Raw genomic sequence first — 16,297 nt, forward strand, 5'->3', positions numbered from 1 at the left:
TCGTCATGCCTTTCAAGTCTGCGGATGCGTGTGCCAGGACCGGTTTTTAACTGTATTTTGGGGGTCGGGGAGCGCATCGAGGACTCCCTTCGCCCGGGCTGTGCTGGGCTGCGCTCTGCCTCTCCTTCCCTTTCCTTCTCTCCCGCCTTGAGGCCCCGGTGCTCCCGAAGCTGACGGCGGCGGACAGCGGGGGACAGCGAACAGCGGGCAGCGGGAAGCAGACGGGCAGCGGACGGCAGCGGGCAGTCCTTGAGCGGCCGGAGCGCTCCCTGCAGCACCACGGACAGCGCCGCCCGCAGCCTCGACGGGGGGGGCAGCGCTGCCCGGCACCGTCTCCGCTTTCCCCCTCAACCTCTGTCCGGAGGGTCCGGGTCCGCACATCTGGGGGGGCACAGCGGCGTGTGGAACGGCTGCGGCTCCCTGGCGTCTTTGCGGCGGGGAGGGGGGGGCTCACATCTGGGGGAGGCACATCTGGGAGCATGGGAGGGAGGGGCCGGGGTTGGGGGGAGGACCGGGCTGAGCCGGCAGCGCCGGGCCCTCCCCTCCCACCGCCCCTTCCCCGCCCCTCCGCCGCGCACGGCGCCGCCGGGAGCCGGGAGCCGGGGGCCGGGGCCATGCGTGCCGGAGCCCCCGACGGCGCGGCGGCGTGCGCGGCGCTGCACCATGGCCGCTGAGAACGGGTCGGCGGCGGGCGGCGGCGCGGCCTGGGGGCTGCCCGGTGAGTGTCTGCTCGGGGGCTCCGTGTGCTTCGGGGGGGAAAGGAGGGGGGGGCAGGGCATCCCCGCGGGCCCCCCCCTCCGAGAGTCCCTGAGGGATGGGGGGGCAGCACGGCTTCAGAGTGCATGGGGAGGGGGTGCGCACCGCGGGAGAGGTAACACCCGGGCGGGAGCCCCAGGAATGGCGGGTGTCTCTCTGCCAACTTTCCCGCACTCCTGCGTCGCTCCGGGAACCCCGGCGTGCTCCGCGGATCAGAACCCCCGCATCTGGTTCTCCGCCCCGGCATGCGGGAGCCGTGCGGGGTTGCAGCTCTGCCAGGGCGCCGCGAAGAGATCTGGCACCCCCCTTCGCTGCTCCCATCCAAACCAGCACCGCTCCCGCGATCTGCGGTCCAAGGCGCCTCGGATCCTTCAGACCGCCCCCCTGGGAACCGGCCCTGTCAGCACCCTGCCAGGGGCACACGAGCACCCTGCATCCCTGGGGGATGTGGAGTGGGAGGGAGGGTATCTGCTCCCCTGGTGCTTGCTTTCAGAAGGAGGTTTGCTTTCTGAGCAGGAAACTACCTGCACGCTTGCTGTGCCGTGTTCCCTCTGTATTCCAACAGGAGCAGGAGGGAGGAGATCCCACACCTTTTGGACACTGTCCCCATGCTGGACAAAACCCCCCTGGCCCCTTGGCCACCTCCCGGAACATGACTAGGCAGAAGTCCCCCACCTCTCCACAGAGCCCTTTGCTGGGATGGGCACTGCAAGGGGGACAGCTCTTGCCCCCTCTCCCTCTAGGTGTGGGTCCCATTTGCCCTTTAGCCCTTGCTGGCCCTGCTGCACCTTCCCCGCTGGTAACAGCAGGGATGCCCCGTGCTCTCTGTTGGTCCACCATGGACAAGAGCCAGGCAGCCCCACCCTTCACCTCTCCCAGAATAATGGCATGGGCTTCAAATCAGGGATCAGTTCTTGTCATTTTTTTGCATGGAAGTAATGCTGTAATGCTCTATGCGAAACCATGCTCTTCTGTCCCGCTCTCAACCCCTCTGTCTGTGTTACAGCCACGTTTCCTAGCTGGTCTTTGCAAAGCCCAAGGCTAGGGAGATGCTTCCCAAGCTGAGGAACAGCTAGCATTCCTCTGTGCCCAGCTGGCAAAGCTGTTGGGCTCCACTTGGGCATTTGTCATGGGTGCCTTGAGGTGACTTGGGCGGCTCAGCTTCTCCTGCTGCTACTTGTGGGATGAGCAGAGGGGCTGGGAGGGCCGGTTCCCACCCCGTGGGGTGGCTTGTTGGTGTCTCTCAAGGGGCTCAGATGCCAGGGTCCTAGAGCCCAGGATTTCGGTGAGGCACACCAGTGACAGCGCTCACGTTGAGATCCCAGGCGACTGCAAGATGCTTTTCGCTGTCACTACTGCTGGGCATCACCGCCTGCTTCCTAATGCCTTGACTTCTGCAATCTGAGCACCTGCTGCTGCTCTCCAGCCTGGAGCAGGGCTCCATGAGGCACCCAGCAAAGAGCAGGGTGATTTCACCCAGATGGAGACCCTAAGAAATAGCGACCCATCCCTTGTCACCCCTCAGCCGGGCTGGTGCCCAAGGCAGAGCCCCTGCGTAGGGATGGGAGCGGGGATCTGTCCCTGTGCATGGCAGCTCCCAGTTCCTGAGGGATTGGAGCCAATGTGTCCTTGCTCAGAGCCAGCAGCGGGTTCCCAGCTCTGCTGCATGGGATGGCAGCGGCCTGGGGAATGACCTGGTGAGTGGGGAGCTGGCGGGAAGAGGAGGAGGAGGAGAAAGGCTACCGGTAAACGCTGCCTGTTCAGACACACAAGGGGCATACCCGCCTCAGTGGGTCACTCTGTTTCTCTCATCGAAGAGGAATTAACTGAAATCATTAATTAATGCTGTGATCCAATTACTCTGAGTTTGCAGAAGGAGCATGGTTTTTCTCTCAAACTGTCCGCAGGAAGATGCTGTTGATGTCAGGTTTTGCCATGGATGGGTTTGTTTGCTTGGTTGGGGTTTTTTAATTAAAATGACAAATATCTCCCCAGGAAATAAACCAACAACAACAGAAAAAGGGACAAAAACAGGGAATAAAAATAGTGAGAGCAGGAGCAGCGGCTGATGCAGAGCATCCCTAGCACACTGTGTCTGCTCGCTCTGCTGAGCCCCGGCCAGCAGCACCCACAGAGGTGAAGAGGGTTGGTGAGTGCCCCCCAGGGTGGCAGATGCAGCTCTGCAATAACAAGAGGAGAGGGAAATGGAGCCTGTTTGCAAGGGGCTGCTGCTCTCTGCACAAACACAGCTCCTCTTCCCGCATGCATGTACGTGCAGCAGGAGTTTTATGTGCACGAGATGACCCCTTCTCATTGGCATGGTAAATCATGGGCATCTTCTGGAGAAGCAGGGCTGTCCTTGAGCCGGTCTCTGCTCGGTCTGACATGGAGCTCTCCATAAGCCAAAGGAGGAGGTTTGCCTTGCATTTCAGCGTCTGTTCTGGGCTCGCTCTAAAACTGTGTCTAAAGGATGTGTTTCAGGGAGATGAAGGATGCAGGGTGTGGAAGTGGAAGTTTGGACCAGCTCGTTCCCATCTACTTCCCCTCTTCCTTTCATCCCTTTCCCGGCAGCCCCACTGACTGCTCTTTATCTTGCCCTAGCACAGCACCCACCAGTGTGCCAGGCGCCAGTGGTGGTGCCGGGGACCTGAGCAGGGTTGAATCCTCTGCCAGCCGGGGCTTGGAGCCACGCCGAAGCCATCCCTTTCCTGAGGGATCCAGGCCACCAGTCAGCAAACAGACACCAGATCCTAGGAATACCCATGTGCTCTTCAACCCAGGGTCCCTGCAGGCAGGGCAGTGAGGGTCTTGTCACCTAGCTCATAATGGAGAAATGTGCCAGCCTTAACCCTCCCTGGGAGAGCACTGATTCCCACAACATCCCTTTAACCCTCTAGGCATGGGAAAGTCTCAGTTCATCCCGATGTTGGATGTACCAAGGTTGGCCGCTGTGCTGTGTTCAGACCAATTGATCCGCTGCGGCTTCAAGAAGGAGTTTGGCATTTCCTGGTCAAATGAATCTGGAGCCTGTGCTTCCCGGCAGCCTTTCCCACTGCACCGGTGCTGTGCTGCTGCAGAAGCACAGGGTGGGGTGTCTTGCCAACAGGACCCCCCTTGATATTTAGGGTTTTAGCAGCAGACAACCGGTCCCTGCCCCCCCCTGCAGACACCGGGGTATCCACACCCTGTGTGTGTGTTGGCATCCATCACCTTCCTTGTGGGTGGATGCACTGGTCCTCCTGGGACTTGACTCTGGGCCAGGACAACATCATTTGACCTGGCTTCAGGCCTTGATTTCCCTGGAACAGCGAGCATGAGCAAATGAGGGTCTGCTGGAGATGCTCTGCAGCCCAGCCCCTTGTGTGCTGGGTGAAGCCGCTCACACCTTCACATTAAGGATGCTCCTGGGACCCTCCAGAGATGCCTTCAGCCCAGAGACTGCGCTGCACGGAGGAGGAACTCCAACAAAGGCTCGGTTTATACCTCATAAGATGTAAGTTAGCTGAGGAAATCACCCTCACAGCCTGTCCAAGCCTCCAGACGCAGGGGCTGCAGGCACTGAGCGTGGTCGCTGTCAGTGCCCAAAGTCCTGCGAATCCGAGCTGTGGGAGTGACCCCGTCCCTGCTGTCTTGCTGTGAGCCTGTGCAGTGTGTCCTGCATCCCCATCACCCCTGCATGGCCTGTGCAGTGTGGGCTTCAGTCCTGCTCAGTGCCCAGGGCTCTGCTCCCTTCCCACCCCAGCATTAGGCAGCCTGAGCCGTGCTAGTGCAGAGGACCCACACGCACCCCGGTTGCAGTTTCCATGACTCAGAGAGGGAAGGACAGGGCCATGGGGAACCATAGGGCTGTTTGCTTGTCTCCAAGAGCCTCTCAGAGGAGTTTCATCCCAGGGCAGCTGGCACAGGGGGAGCAGCAGCTGGAAGTTTGTCCTTTAAAGGCAGGACTCAGTGTAAACCATGGAGCTCCTCTCCCAGCGCTATCAAGGATGCCTGCACTCCTCTAACCAAGAAAACCAGGCGGAGAAGCAGCCCCCTGCTACCACAATTCCTATCAAATATAATGTATTTTACAGCACCTTGCAGCTTGGCAGAGGAGGCAGAGGGGGCTGGCACCAGGTCCCTGAGCTGAAGGTATCTGGAGAAGAGGGGTGCAGGGTGATGTGCTGTCTGCAGGGCTCAGGCTCATGGCAGAGCCGGTTTGTGTCCATCAGTTAAGGGGTTAAGCTCTTTGGGCTCTTTAAGCAGAACCAGATTGATTCATCTGTGGGAAACTCCAGTTGTGCAACGCCGAGTCTGAAAACACCGCTCTGCAAACACCATGTCCCGGCCCTCGTGTCCGCTCCTGGTCATGGGGCAGCTCTCCAGAGGCTCGCATGGCGCCTTGCTTCAGTGACCCCTTGCTCCCAGAGCTTCCCAGTGCTGATGTGAGCTGGCCCCCCCGGCAGCGCTGCGGGCTGGCTCTGCGTGGAAGGACAAGCATCCTTACGGGATCTTTGCATGACTGCGATGGGATGGAGCGTACCCCGCATCTCTCCATCTCTAGTGCCTTGGGGGTAGCTTGGATCCCTGCTCTGCTGGCAGTCACGTCATCCGCAGTCCAAATTAAAGCCAAACTAGTGTGTGCAGAGAGGGGTGGAGAGCAACAAAACCCTACTCGCATCAGCCTTCTCCTGACAACAGGCGTGAGGTGCCTGGGCTTGGGGCTGCCTTTCTGCAGCAGTGTCTAGCACAGTCCTCCCTAGGCTGCTTGCAGAGCTCAGATCGCCCACCATGGCCCATAAGTGATGTCCAGCTCATGAAACCCTCTGCTACCATGTGCAGCCGCAGGCAGTGAGGTGCTAAACCCCTACCCAGTGCTGCAGGGAACTGGTGGGATTAGTGTAGGGTCATGTCAGGCTGGGGACCACTATCCTGTGTCAGAGCTGCAGCCCGTGAAGTTTTCCATCCCCATCATGGTTCCTGCTCTGCGCATCAAGGACCTGGTGGGAGCATCCAGGGAAGGCAGCAGGGAGAGGTTTGCAGGAGGTCTGTCCTTTTTGGAAGAGTTTCCTAGGGCTCCTCTGCGGGGGCAATGTGTAATCCCTCCCTGACAGCCAAAGTGATTCCCACTTCCTTCCTCTCCATCCCTTCCCTCTGTTGTCCCTATGGACCAGGGTTTCATACCTGCTCTCCTCCCCTGGCTCCTACACTTCCCATGCTGCCTGCCCATGCCCTGGGCTCCCCTGCCCACCTTCTGCTGCAGCTCCTGTTCTTCACCCTGTCCCCTTGCTCAGGCACAACCTCCAACACTACCCCTCCCCGGCAGGTCTTGTGGCCAAGAGGGGTCTAATATTTTCCGCTTGCTTTTTTATTAGCATCCCAAAGCTTTCCTTCTGCTCTCTGTCCCCAGCACGAGGGCTCTGTCACATCCACATCCATCCAGCAGGGCCCTTGCCCGATTTATGCCCTCGGCTCAAGGCATCAGCTCTCTTTTCACTCACCCATTGCTCAGTTGGCTTATTCGTGCTCTCAAAGCCCCACAGAGCCTCATCCTGCTGTATGGGACAAGAGGCTGGTACCCAGGTAGGATGCTGGCATGGGAGACCAGGGACAGTGGCGTGGTGAGGGGCTTCCCCGCAATGGGCTTCCCCAAAGAGGATCTGAGTCCATCCTCAGGCAAGGCCTGTCCTTGTCCCTAGGGCAGGGAGAGCTGCACTTAGAAGCAACCAGATCTGGTGTCTTGCAGCTCCCTGCCCTCTTGCCCCCCGCCTTCTCCTGCAGGCATCTGATCCTGGCCACTAACCTCTCCCTGGGGAGAGCCCAGCTAATCCAGGCGGGCACTTGTTGCTGTAATCCTGTTGCTCAGCTGAGCCCAAAGCCCTTCCCTGTAGGACCTGTAGCTGCAGTGGGGTTATTTCTGCTGTGCTGCCTTGAAACAGCTGGGTCCTATCAAAGCTTCAGCCCAGGGATAGAAAAGAACGTGAGCATCTCTCAGAGGCAGAGAGTATTAATGCAGTAGATGAAGTGTGGCTCAGCTGAGAGCCAAGCACATTCCTGGCTCAACAGCATGGGCTGGGCTTTGCCACCAGCCCAAAGCTCCCCCCCTTTTGCTACCCACTGGAGCTGGTGTGACCGTGGGAGCTGTGGGATGGGTACAGCAGGGTAAGGCTGGACACTGGCTTCAATCACATTTGCCTGGCACGCTCGCTATTAGCATTCCATAATAACTGATAGGTTATTTACTGGGCCTAATAATTGTGTGAGAGATGGTTAATCGGTGTCAGTGTGGTCAGCATGCTGGTTGGTTATGTATAGGAGTCACTTTCAACCACTTAAAACTGCTTTCTCACTGATTTCCTTCTTGTTTGGCAATGCTGTGGGTCGATGGTGTGTAGCCCCTTATGATTCAGGGCATGTTAGGGGCACAGGCACGCAGTGGGATCCTGGGCTAGGCACTCCTTATGTGAATGGCTTGTAAGCCATCGCTCTGACCCTTCTTGCAGCTGGGTGCATGCCACCATGGACGGGGTGCATCAGTGTCGCTCTGAAACCCAGCAGCAGCCACCCAGTTTGAAGCAGCATGGGGGGCTCCTGGCTTGCTCACAGTGATGGTCAGGTTGGCTGACTGCAACGCTCCCTTCTGGCCCCAGACACGGCAAATGTTCAACGCCTGATGCACAAACATGAGCTGAGGATGGGAAAGTGTCTCCAGCCCCTTTGCCTGCCCCCAACTGCTGTCAGCCCCTGTGCCACTGAGCCCACTGCTGCTCTGGTAGCTCCAGGAAAAGCCACTGGAGACTCGGAGCTTGAGAGGACAGAGGGATTTGCTTTGTGTCATGAGAACCGGTTGAGCAGCAGAGGAAGAAAGAGGAATGAACTGTTTGATGGAAAAACAGAATGCCCAGATCCACCCTGTACATTACTGCAAGACGCAGTTCCTCTGGTGAGAGGGTTCAGATCTCCTCTGAGCAGCGTAGGGACTTCAGGGCTCCATTGACTCTCTCTGTGCCAGCTCCAGAGGAAGCCCTGCCATCCCAGTGTAGGAAATCCCCCTGGACCCTCATCTCCTTCCTGCATTCCTGGTTGGTTTGTTGCCTTCATTGTTCCTGGAGCAGTCTGGCACCAGGCAAAGCACACCCCGATGGGGCAAAGCCAGGCTAATCCCCCACCAGGCACAGGTCCTCTCCTCGATCCACTCCCCATATATTGTATTCCTAAGGTGCCTGCTCCTGGTACCTTGCAGCATTATTTTCACACTCTGAGGGGTGTGAATCTGTCAACCTGAGCAATCCTTCACTAGCTGAAGACTGGTGCTATGACTCAGGGACTAATTAATGGCTATTAGATAATGCAATTAGTGCTGAAAACTGTCACCCCTCTCTGAGTGTCCCTTCCCTTTGCGTGCAGGAGCCATAAACACAACTCTCTGTTCTGCATCTTCTATCCCCCCTCCCCTCGGGTTCGGGTTCAGGTTGCGGCTGCACAAAGCGCCCTGCCCCACATCCCATCAGCAGTTCGACATGATGGAACTAATCCCATTAAGATGTTCACCCTCTTGGTGCTTAAAGGAAAGCCAAGACAAGCAGGGGGCCGACAGCAGGGCTGGCCCTGCTCTTTCCAACAGCAATGCCAGAGCTGATGTGCCCTGACCCCAGCCCTGTGCACACAGTCAGAGCAGGCAGTGATGTGTGCCTTCCCCTGGGGATGTCCCCAGCAGCAGTGATGCTTTCTCTAATTTCATTCCTTCCCCTATGAACACCTTCTTCCCCTGAGTGGTGTGAGCTTGGTTTCTGGTGGCACTGCTTGCTGAGTGTGCTGGGTGCATGCACAGCCCTGCTCATTCCCATAGACCTCATTCGAGCTGCATGTGGACCAGCTGTGACTCTGCCCCTGCTCCCCCTGGCCCCAAGGATGAGGATGGGGATGGGATGGTGGCGATGACAGAGCAGGGTGGTGGTGTGAGGGACAGGGCCATGGAGGGGCCATGGCAGTGACAGAGCAGGGAGGCTGTGCGGTACAGGAAGCAGAGCAAGGGGACACTGCAGCAGTAGAGCTGCTTGCTCCAGGAGCTCATCCCATAGCTCAAGGTGCCACCATCGCATGGGTGTGTGTGAACACCAGCCTCTCCTGCTGCCTTCTCCATGCTGGTGGGGAGGGTGGCCAGCTCCTGACATGCAGGGGTGGGCAGGAGGGAGCAAGACCCTCTGTCCCATGCAGGCTGAATGCTCAGCAGGTCACCCGATGGAGTGGTCCAGGAGAGGGCTTTCTCCTTTCTAAGCTTGCGATGTGCTGCAAGGCTCTTTGCAGGGGCTGACAGGCTGAAGGCTTGCTGGAGTGACGCATGAGGTGTGCAGCAAGGAAAGAACAGGAGCACTTCACTGTGCCCCCAGACATCACCCTGTGACTGAGGAGGGGTGGGCAGAGCTGGCTTTGATCACTGGCTCTGGAGCGGTCTCCTTGACCAACAGCGATGGCATCTTGGGCAGTGATGTGGTGGCATCTCAGACTGCTGTGCCTAGTGCTGCCCAAAATAGGTGGACCTCAACCAAATTGCAGCCTTTTTGTCTTAGATCTGTGGTTGCCTGTGCCTGTTTTCACCCATAATGTGCAAGGTGCTGGGTGAGAAGGGAAAAGTGTTTCCCTGTCTTGAGGACACTCTTTCTGAGTGCTGCGGCAGCCACAGGAACCCTTAAACCAAAAGGTGCTATCAGTGGAGATTTAGAAGCTCCTAATGGCTTCGATGGAGAGGAGAAAACCAGACATAAATCACAGCTGGAAGTCCTAAGGAGGGAGAAGGCTGGTGATGGAGTTTGCAGCTGGCTGGTGAGAGCAGGTCTGAGGGAGCACCCGCTGCGTGCCGCAGGCAAGGGATGGTGTGTGCAGGCTGAAAAGCCAATTGGTGTCACAGGTAGGGGCCTGAGTACCAGGAACCTTTCTGAAGTGGCCTCTGGGCTTTGATGAGGCTGCATCTCCTCCCTGGCTATGGTGCCAGCATGCAGATGGGTGGACAAAGGGGGATGGAGATAGGGAGGGTGATGTGGGACAAGGTTATGAGAGGATGGAGAAGAGGAATGTGCAGGGGAGAGAAATGGGCACTGCAGGGCATGGGAGAGGCATTTATCTGGGATACCCCAGGTCTGGAGAGGTCTCTGGGTGTCTGGGGGCTCCACAGCCCTGGGGACAGTGCTGCAGCTGGTGTGAGAGTGGAGATGGAATCTCACTAACAAGTGTGATTCCACTGCAGCACTGCAGCTCTCTTGTGTGCTCCCTCTGTCCTCAGGCACAGCCTGGGGCACAGGCAGAGCTGGGGCTGCCCAAGGGCTGTACCCCAACCCGGGTGCTCCATGCGTAACTGCCTGCACAGCCTTGGTGCTCTCCATCCAAAGGCAAACAGCAGGATCTATCCCCAGGGCTATGCAGCCATGATCCATGGCTTGGTCAGTTGGTCCAAGACCTGATCCCAGCTCCGGACTGAGCTGCCTGCCCTGCTCAGTGCTGGGTGAGCTCAGAGAGGGTGTCAGGGGCAGAAGAGAGATGGCAGGATGGAGAGAGCAGAAGATGGGGAAAGAGGAATGCCCAATAGGCTGTGGTATGGCAGCAAATAGCCAGTGTCTGAGGTGAGGGTGAGCTGTGTGCACATCTTCCAGCTTGTTGTACGTATGTTGTGCGTATCTTCACATCTGTAACCACTGCCAGTCCCCCTCCTACCCTCAATCGGGAGATTGCTTTATCCTTGCCCTTCAGTGAAGGCTCGTTTCAAAGTACCCGTTGAAGTCCTTCACCCTGCGGCTGCAGCTGTGTCTCAGCCCATCACTTTCAAGCGTGACCTCTGGGTGGCATCTGGAGGCGAGCGAGTGCGGCCACGCCAGTGTTTTCCTCTTTCATTCCTGTGACCGGTTCTACGGAGTGGAATGAGATGGACTTTTCTTACTTGGGGCAACCGAGAGCACAAACCTCTGTCACGGCTGATAATGAATTAAAGGCACTTAGATGAGGATGCTGGTTCACGAAGTGAAGTGGAAAAATTGAAACCCTCATTTTAGCAGAGATGAAGGAGAGGTTTCTTTTCAAGATTTTCAAGTTCTTCCTGGAAGAGCTGGGGTAGATGTCTGCTTGATTGCTAGCTTGTCTGATTGGTTTGATTAGCTGTTACAGGAATGACAGCTAAATCTCCCCATCTCACCAAAGCGAGGAATCTAAAACTCATTTCAATTGTACTGAAACCAACCCCCAAACTGCCACAATTATAGATTTCTAAGCCATCTTATACACTTGTCACCTCTCCTTGCATCCTTGGCAGGCTGCCTAGGAAGGGAGGCAGCACAAAACGCTTTCCCTCTCCCTTTATGCATCCTTTCCCCTTGCGTTGGAGCTGGGTGCGAAGCTGGGCAGTGCCACTGGGCTTCCTCGCCCCATCGGTATTTAGCATTTCTGAAGGGTTTCTTGCTTTTCAAAGCACTTCATGGGCCACGTGTACCAGGCTCAGAGGATAATGGTACAGATGCATCTCCCCGTCCCTCACTCACTTCTTTCCCCTGTGTATGTAAGCAAAGCCCAGCCGCTGCTGCAGCTGTAGCCTTGCTAATGCAAAAGCTGCCGTAAGAGCTACGTTGGTTCCCCAGCTTTAGCATCACAGCAGCCCTGCTCCCATTCTCTCACACCTGCACCTCTTTAAAAAGCTGTTGTGTGAAACCCTTGGCTGTTTGCTGATGGCAGAAACCTCCTACCCTCAGCACAAACAAAAGGCAAGGGCATTCCTTTTAAAGGACTTTACAAACACAAACTGATCCCAAAGCCTGCCAAGCCCTGCTTTGGAGAGGCGTGCGTTCACCTTTACACATTTAGCACGTCTATATGTGTTTAGCATGTTTGTACATTTAGCAAAATCAGCCTCAGGAGTCCCAGGTGTGTGGAGCCAGCACCGTTACCCAAGCCAGCTCGCAGAGACCCGCTGTGCCAAGTGCTCTGCTGTGCACTCTGGTGTGAACACCAGCTCCCACTGGGCTACCAGCAGCAGTGCCCATGGGGCAGTGCCCCAGGCACCGAGTGGAGCTGCTGGAGACACTGTCCTGGCTGGGCTGGTGGGGTCGGGATGCTCTGAGCACCCAGGGTGAGGTGAAGCCCAGCAAGCTTTGGGGTCTGGGTAGAGTGGGTGAGGCAGGTCCAATGGGAAGCTCCTCTGTCCTGCACAGCTCCTCAAGCACCTTTGCTTCCCCCTCCTCTTCCAGGAAATTCCTCTTCATAGAATCATAGAATGGTTTGGGTTGGAAAGGACCCTGGGATCACCCAGTTCCAACCCTCTGCCATGGGCAGGGACACCTCACACTAGACCATGTCACCCAAGGCTCTGTCCAGCCTGGCCTTGAACACTGCCAGGGATGGAGCATTTACCACTTCTCTGGGCAACCCATGCCAGCGCCTCAGCACCCTCACAGTAAAGAACTTCTTCCTTATATCTAACCTGAACTTCCCCTGTTTAAGTTTAAACCCATTTCCCCATGTCCTATCTCTACAGTCCCTGATGAAGAGGCCCTCCCCAGCATCCTTGTAGGCCCCCTTCAGATACTGGAAGGCAACTGATCAGTTTTGATGCATTGGGTTTTCATTTTTGAATGCCCATTCTCCTCTCACCTTGGGGGTTAACCGCAGGCATCTCAGTTTGGATGAAGCCGTTCTTTCTCTAATTCCTGCCGCCTTTCATTAATAATTGCACGTGTCAGGCTGAGATGCTGGCTCCACCACACACCTCTCCATGGCTGGTGTGGCTGCAGCTGAAGTGTGATGTGGGACTGGTGGGAAGAAACCAGTATTTTCTGGCTTTGCTGGCTGACAGCACTGGTGCAGCCCTTTGCTCTGCCACATCTGCTGGTGCTGGGCTGTGGACCAGGCCAACCCAAATTAGAACCATAGAATCATCAAGTCCAACCATTCCCCAGCACTACCAAAGCCATTTCACCGAGGGCCTCATCCGTATCATTTGTGTCGACTTCCAGGGATGGTGACTCCACCACTGCCCTGGGCAGCCTGTTCCAATGCCTGAGCACCCTTTGGGGAAGAGATTGCTCCTAATATGCAATCTAAACCTCCCCTGGTGCAGCTTGGGGCTGTTTCCTCTTCTTCTTTTACCCAGTTTCACCCTTGTTTGGGTTTTCAGCATCGGCCTCTGTGCAGCATCGCCCCTTTGTCAAGGCTACCTCTGTTGGGAAGGTTGGTGCCCACCATTAAGATACCTTGGGACTCACATGAACTCTTTATGCTGAAGCTGTAATATAACTTGTTTTTTTCCCTGTCCCAGATTTCATCTTCCAGAAGGAGCTGTTTGCTGCCAGAGACACAGGTGAGCCGAGAGGACCATGTCATGGGCTTTGTGGCTGTTCTGGGGGTGCTGGGGGCATACCATAAGCCTGCTCTTGTCCCTGGGGCAGGGCAGTGGCCCCGTGCTGTGCTATCCTAGCAGCGAGTGCTGTACATCACCACTCTGCTCCACATCCCCCCTCCTCCAGCACGGGCTGGCAGATGTCACATTCTCCCTTTCTGTCCCCGCTCCCCTTGCAGACCCCATGCACAACTTCTCTGCTCAGCCCTGGCAGGCGAAGATGGCCAACCTGACCTACGACAACTTCACCCTGGGCAACCACTCCGAGGTGGCCATCCAGCCTCCCACCAACTACAAGACGGTGGAGCTGATTTTCATCGCCACGGTCACGGGCTCGCTCAGCCTCGTCACGGTGGTGGGGAACATCCTGGTGATGCTGTCCATCAAGGTGAACCGCCAGCTCCAGACTGTCAACAACTACTTCCTCTTCAGCCTGGCCTGTGCAGACCTCATCATCGGGGTCTTCTCCATGAACCTCTACACGGTCTACATCATCAAAGGCTACTGGCCACTGGGGGCTGTGGTGTGTGACCTGTGGCTGGCCCTGGACTACGTGGTGAGCAATGCCTCTGTCATGAACTTGCTCATCATCAGCTTTGACCGGTACTTCTGTGTCACCAAGCCCCTGACGTACCCAGCCAGGAGGACCACCAAGATGGCAGGGCTAATGATCGCGTTCGCGTGGGTATTGTCCTTCGTTCTCTGGGCCCCTGCCATCTTGTTCTGGCAGTTCATTGTGGGCAAGAGGACAGTCCCTGAGAGGGAATGCTATATCCAGTTCCTCTCCAACCCAGCGGTGACCTTCGGCACGGCCATCGCTGCTTTCTACCTGCCTGTAGTCATCATGACAGTGCTGTACATCCACATCTCCCTGGCCAGCAGGAGTAGGGTGGGGAGGCACAAGCCTGAAAGCAGGAAAGATAGGAAAGGCAGGTCCCTCAGCTTCTTCAAGGCCCCCCTGATCAAACAGAACAACAATAACTCTCCCAAGAGGGCCACGGAGGTGAAGGAGGAGGTGAGGAATGGCAAAGTGGACGACCAGACTTCAGCACAGACAGAGGGCACTGGCCATCAGGAGGAGAAGGAGACATCCAACGAGTCCAGCACTGTCAGCATGACCCAGACCACAAAAGACAAGCCCACAGCAGAGATCCTGCCAGCGGCACAAAGTCAGAGCCCGTCCCACCGCCGGACGAACCCAACCTCCAAGTGGTCCAAGATTAAGATCGTCACCAAGCAGAGCGGGTCTGAATGCGTCACTGCCATCGAGATTGTCCCTGGGAAGGGAGGAGCCTCTGACCGCAATTCCCTGGCCAACAGCCGCCCGGCCAACGTCGCCAGGAAGTTTGCCAGCATTGCCAGGAGCCAGGTACGGAAGAAGAGGCAGATGGCAGCCCGGGAGAAGAAGGTCACCCGCACCATATTTGCCATCCTGCTGGCCTTCATGGTCACATGGACTCCATATAATGTGATGGTCCTCATCAACACCTTCTGTGAGACCTGTGTACCCGAAACAGTGTGGTCCATCGGCTACTGGCTCTGCTACGTCAACAGCACCATCAACCCAGCCTGCTACGCCCTCTGCAATGCCACGTTCAAGAAAACCTTCAAGCACCTTCTCCTGTGCCAGTACAGGAACATTGGCACAGCCAGATAAACTGGCACTCAGGGACCGCTCTTCAGTAAGGTTATGGAAGCCCTTCCCTTTGCCTCCTTTGCCAGGGGGGTGTGCTCTGCTCTCCACTCACAACAGCGCAGACTCTTCATCACAACAGTGATGCTCTTCATCCAGTGCTGACAAAGGTCCAAGACACCACGGAGCTGCAGCTCCTTCCAGTCACACTGGGCCTAGGGACTAGCTTGGGGAGCCAGCAGGAAAGCAGGAGGCAAGAGGAGGAGATGTGGTCACCAGGAGCTCTCCCCAGCACCCCGCTCTTGAGAGGCTGGCCAAATGGCATCAGTGTTTGTCCCAAGACTGGATGCCTTTTCTCCCCCCTGGATGACCCTCTCCAGGACATCAGAGCTTGTCTGCATGCAGACAGCCTAATGCTGGATGCTTTCAATAGGCTTTTAAACCCTTTAATACCCAAGAAATTACAAGCAACCAGGGCCAAACATTTGCAGCATCTTAGATCAGTCTGGCTTGGGCATGGACACAAGGAGTCCTGCTGGCCCAGCCAGGCCCTCTCCCAAGGCAGTCAAGATTGCACCCTACCAGATGTGGCAAGCTCCTTCCTTTCCCTTGAGAGATACCATCGTACATCCTCACCCAGGGACCATGGGGGGAATTGTTCCCTGGGCTTCGTCTCTGCTCTTCCCTTCATGCCCTTTCTGCCCTCAGCCAGCAATTGGCTGAACAACAGACAGATAAACCAAGCATCTCACTCCTGGTGAGGAGTGTGAAACCCACTCTCTTCCTTCAACAATGGAAACTCAACTGCAAAGCAAAGCAAAGCAGCGGTGTGGTGCAGGACTTCTCTTCACAGCCCTTGGGGTAGGAGGCCCTCAAGAAGTGGGCAGGAGCGACTGAAAGTAACTGTCCTTGGGGGGTCAGGGAGAGGGGCTGCAGTGTGGTCGAGGTGCCCTGTGTCTCATCAGGGCCAGGAGCAAGCCCCAGCTCTCCCCATGGTGGGTGTTGGAGGCCTGATGCACAGCTTTGGAGTGGCCCCAGCCCCATAGGCTGAACCTGAGAGAAGCGAAAGGAGCCTGCTGCCGAGCTTTGTAAATGGACATAACCCTGGTGTTGGTGCTGTGGTGGAGCCCTCAGCATGCGGGCTTCATCCAGCATCCCCAGCCCCGTCCCACCGCTGTGCACAGCCCAGGGCTGCTCCTCAGCCTGTCCCAAAGCCAGGTCTCCGCGAGCCTTGGTGGACACGGCTGGGTGCAGGTGAGGGATGGGACGGGGCCACGCTGACACTGGCAATCCCTGTGTCCTTCCCATCCCCATGCCAGGGCGATGCTGTGCGGCGCAGAGGGGTACCCCACCACTGCCTTTAGCACCAGTCACCACATAGCCGTGCCCAGAGCGCCTGCTGGGCTTTGGGTCTGGGTGTTTTAAACTGTTCAAAACCACAGCCCAGCCCACCCTGATAAATAAAGACCTTGGACCAGAACCCAGTGGCCACGGCGTGAGGAGTGAATGAGTCGTTACCTGGTTGAGCCTTCCCGGTGTCACCCACTGGTGAC

The 16,297-nt window shown here is 56.9% G+C and overlaps 1 protein-coding gene across 2 annotated transcripts; it reads left to right on the top strand.

Moving 5' to 3' along the window:
* Window positions 1-586: 586 nt before the first annotated feature.
* Window positions 587-16,224, top strand: CHRM4 (cholinergic receptor muscarinic 4). Of its 2 annotated transcripts, none has more exons than XM_061343324.1 (3): window positions 587-718; window positions 13,031-13,072; window positions 13,291-16,224. In XM_061343324.1, the coding sequence occupies exons 1-3, from the start codon at window positions 664-666 to the stop codon at window positions 14,766-14,768; spliced, it is 1,575 nt and encodes a 524-aa protein (XP_061199308.1). In that variant the 5' UTR covers window positions 587-663; the 3' UTR covers window positions 14,769-16,224. The 2 variants fall into 2 exon arrangements, with proteins under 2 accessions (XP_061199308.1, XP_061199309.1); XM_061343325.1 differs by lacking the exon at window positions 587-718 and adding an exon at window positions 6,770-6,897.
* Window positions 16,225-16,297: the final 73 nt, after the last annotated feature.

Source organism: Neopsephotus bourkii, unplaced genomic scaffold (assembly GCF_033783945.1).
Source record: "Neopsephotus bourkii isolate Nb327-2 ecotype Australia unplaced genomic scaffold, CSIRO-AGI_Nbou_v1 NB_1825, whole genome shotgun sequence".
Lineage (NCBI taxonomy): Eukaryota > Metazoa > Chordata > Aves > Psittaciformes > Psittacidae > Neopsephotus > Neopsephotus bourkii.

Coding starts and splice junctions, on each gene's coding strand:
- CHRM4 (XM_061343324.1), top strand. CDS start 664: ATGGCCGCTGAGAACGGGTCGGCGGCGGGCGGCGGCGCGGCCTGGGGG. Junction 719..13,030: donor CGCGGCCTGGGGGCTGCCCG/GTGAGTGTCTGC, acceptor TCCCTGTCCCAG/ATTTCATCTTCCAGAAGGAG. Junction 13,073..13,290: donor GTTTGCTGCCAGAGACACAG/GTGAGCCGAGAG, acceptor CTCCCCTTGCAG/ACCCCATGCACAACTTCTCT.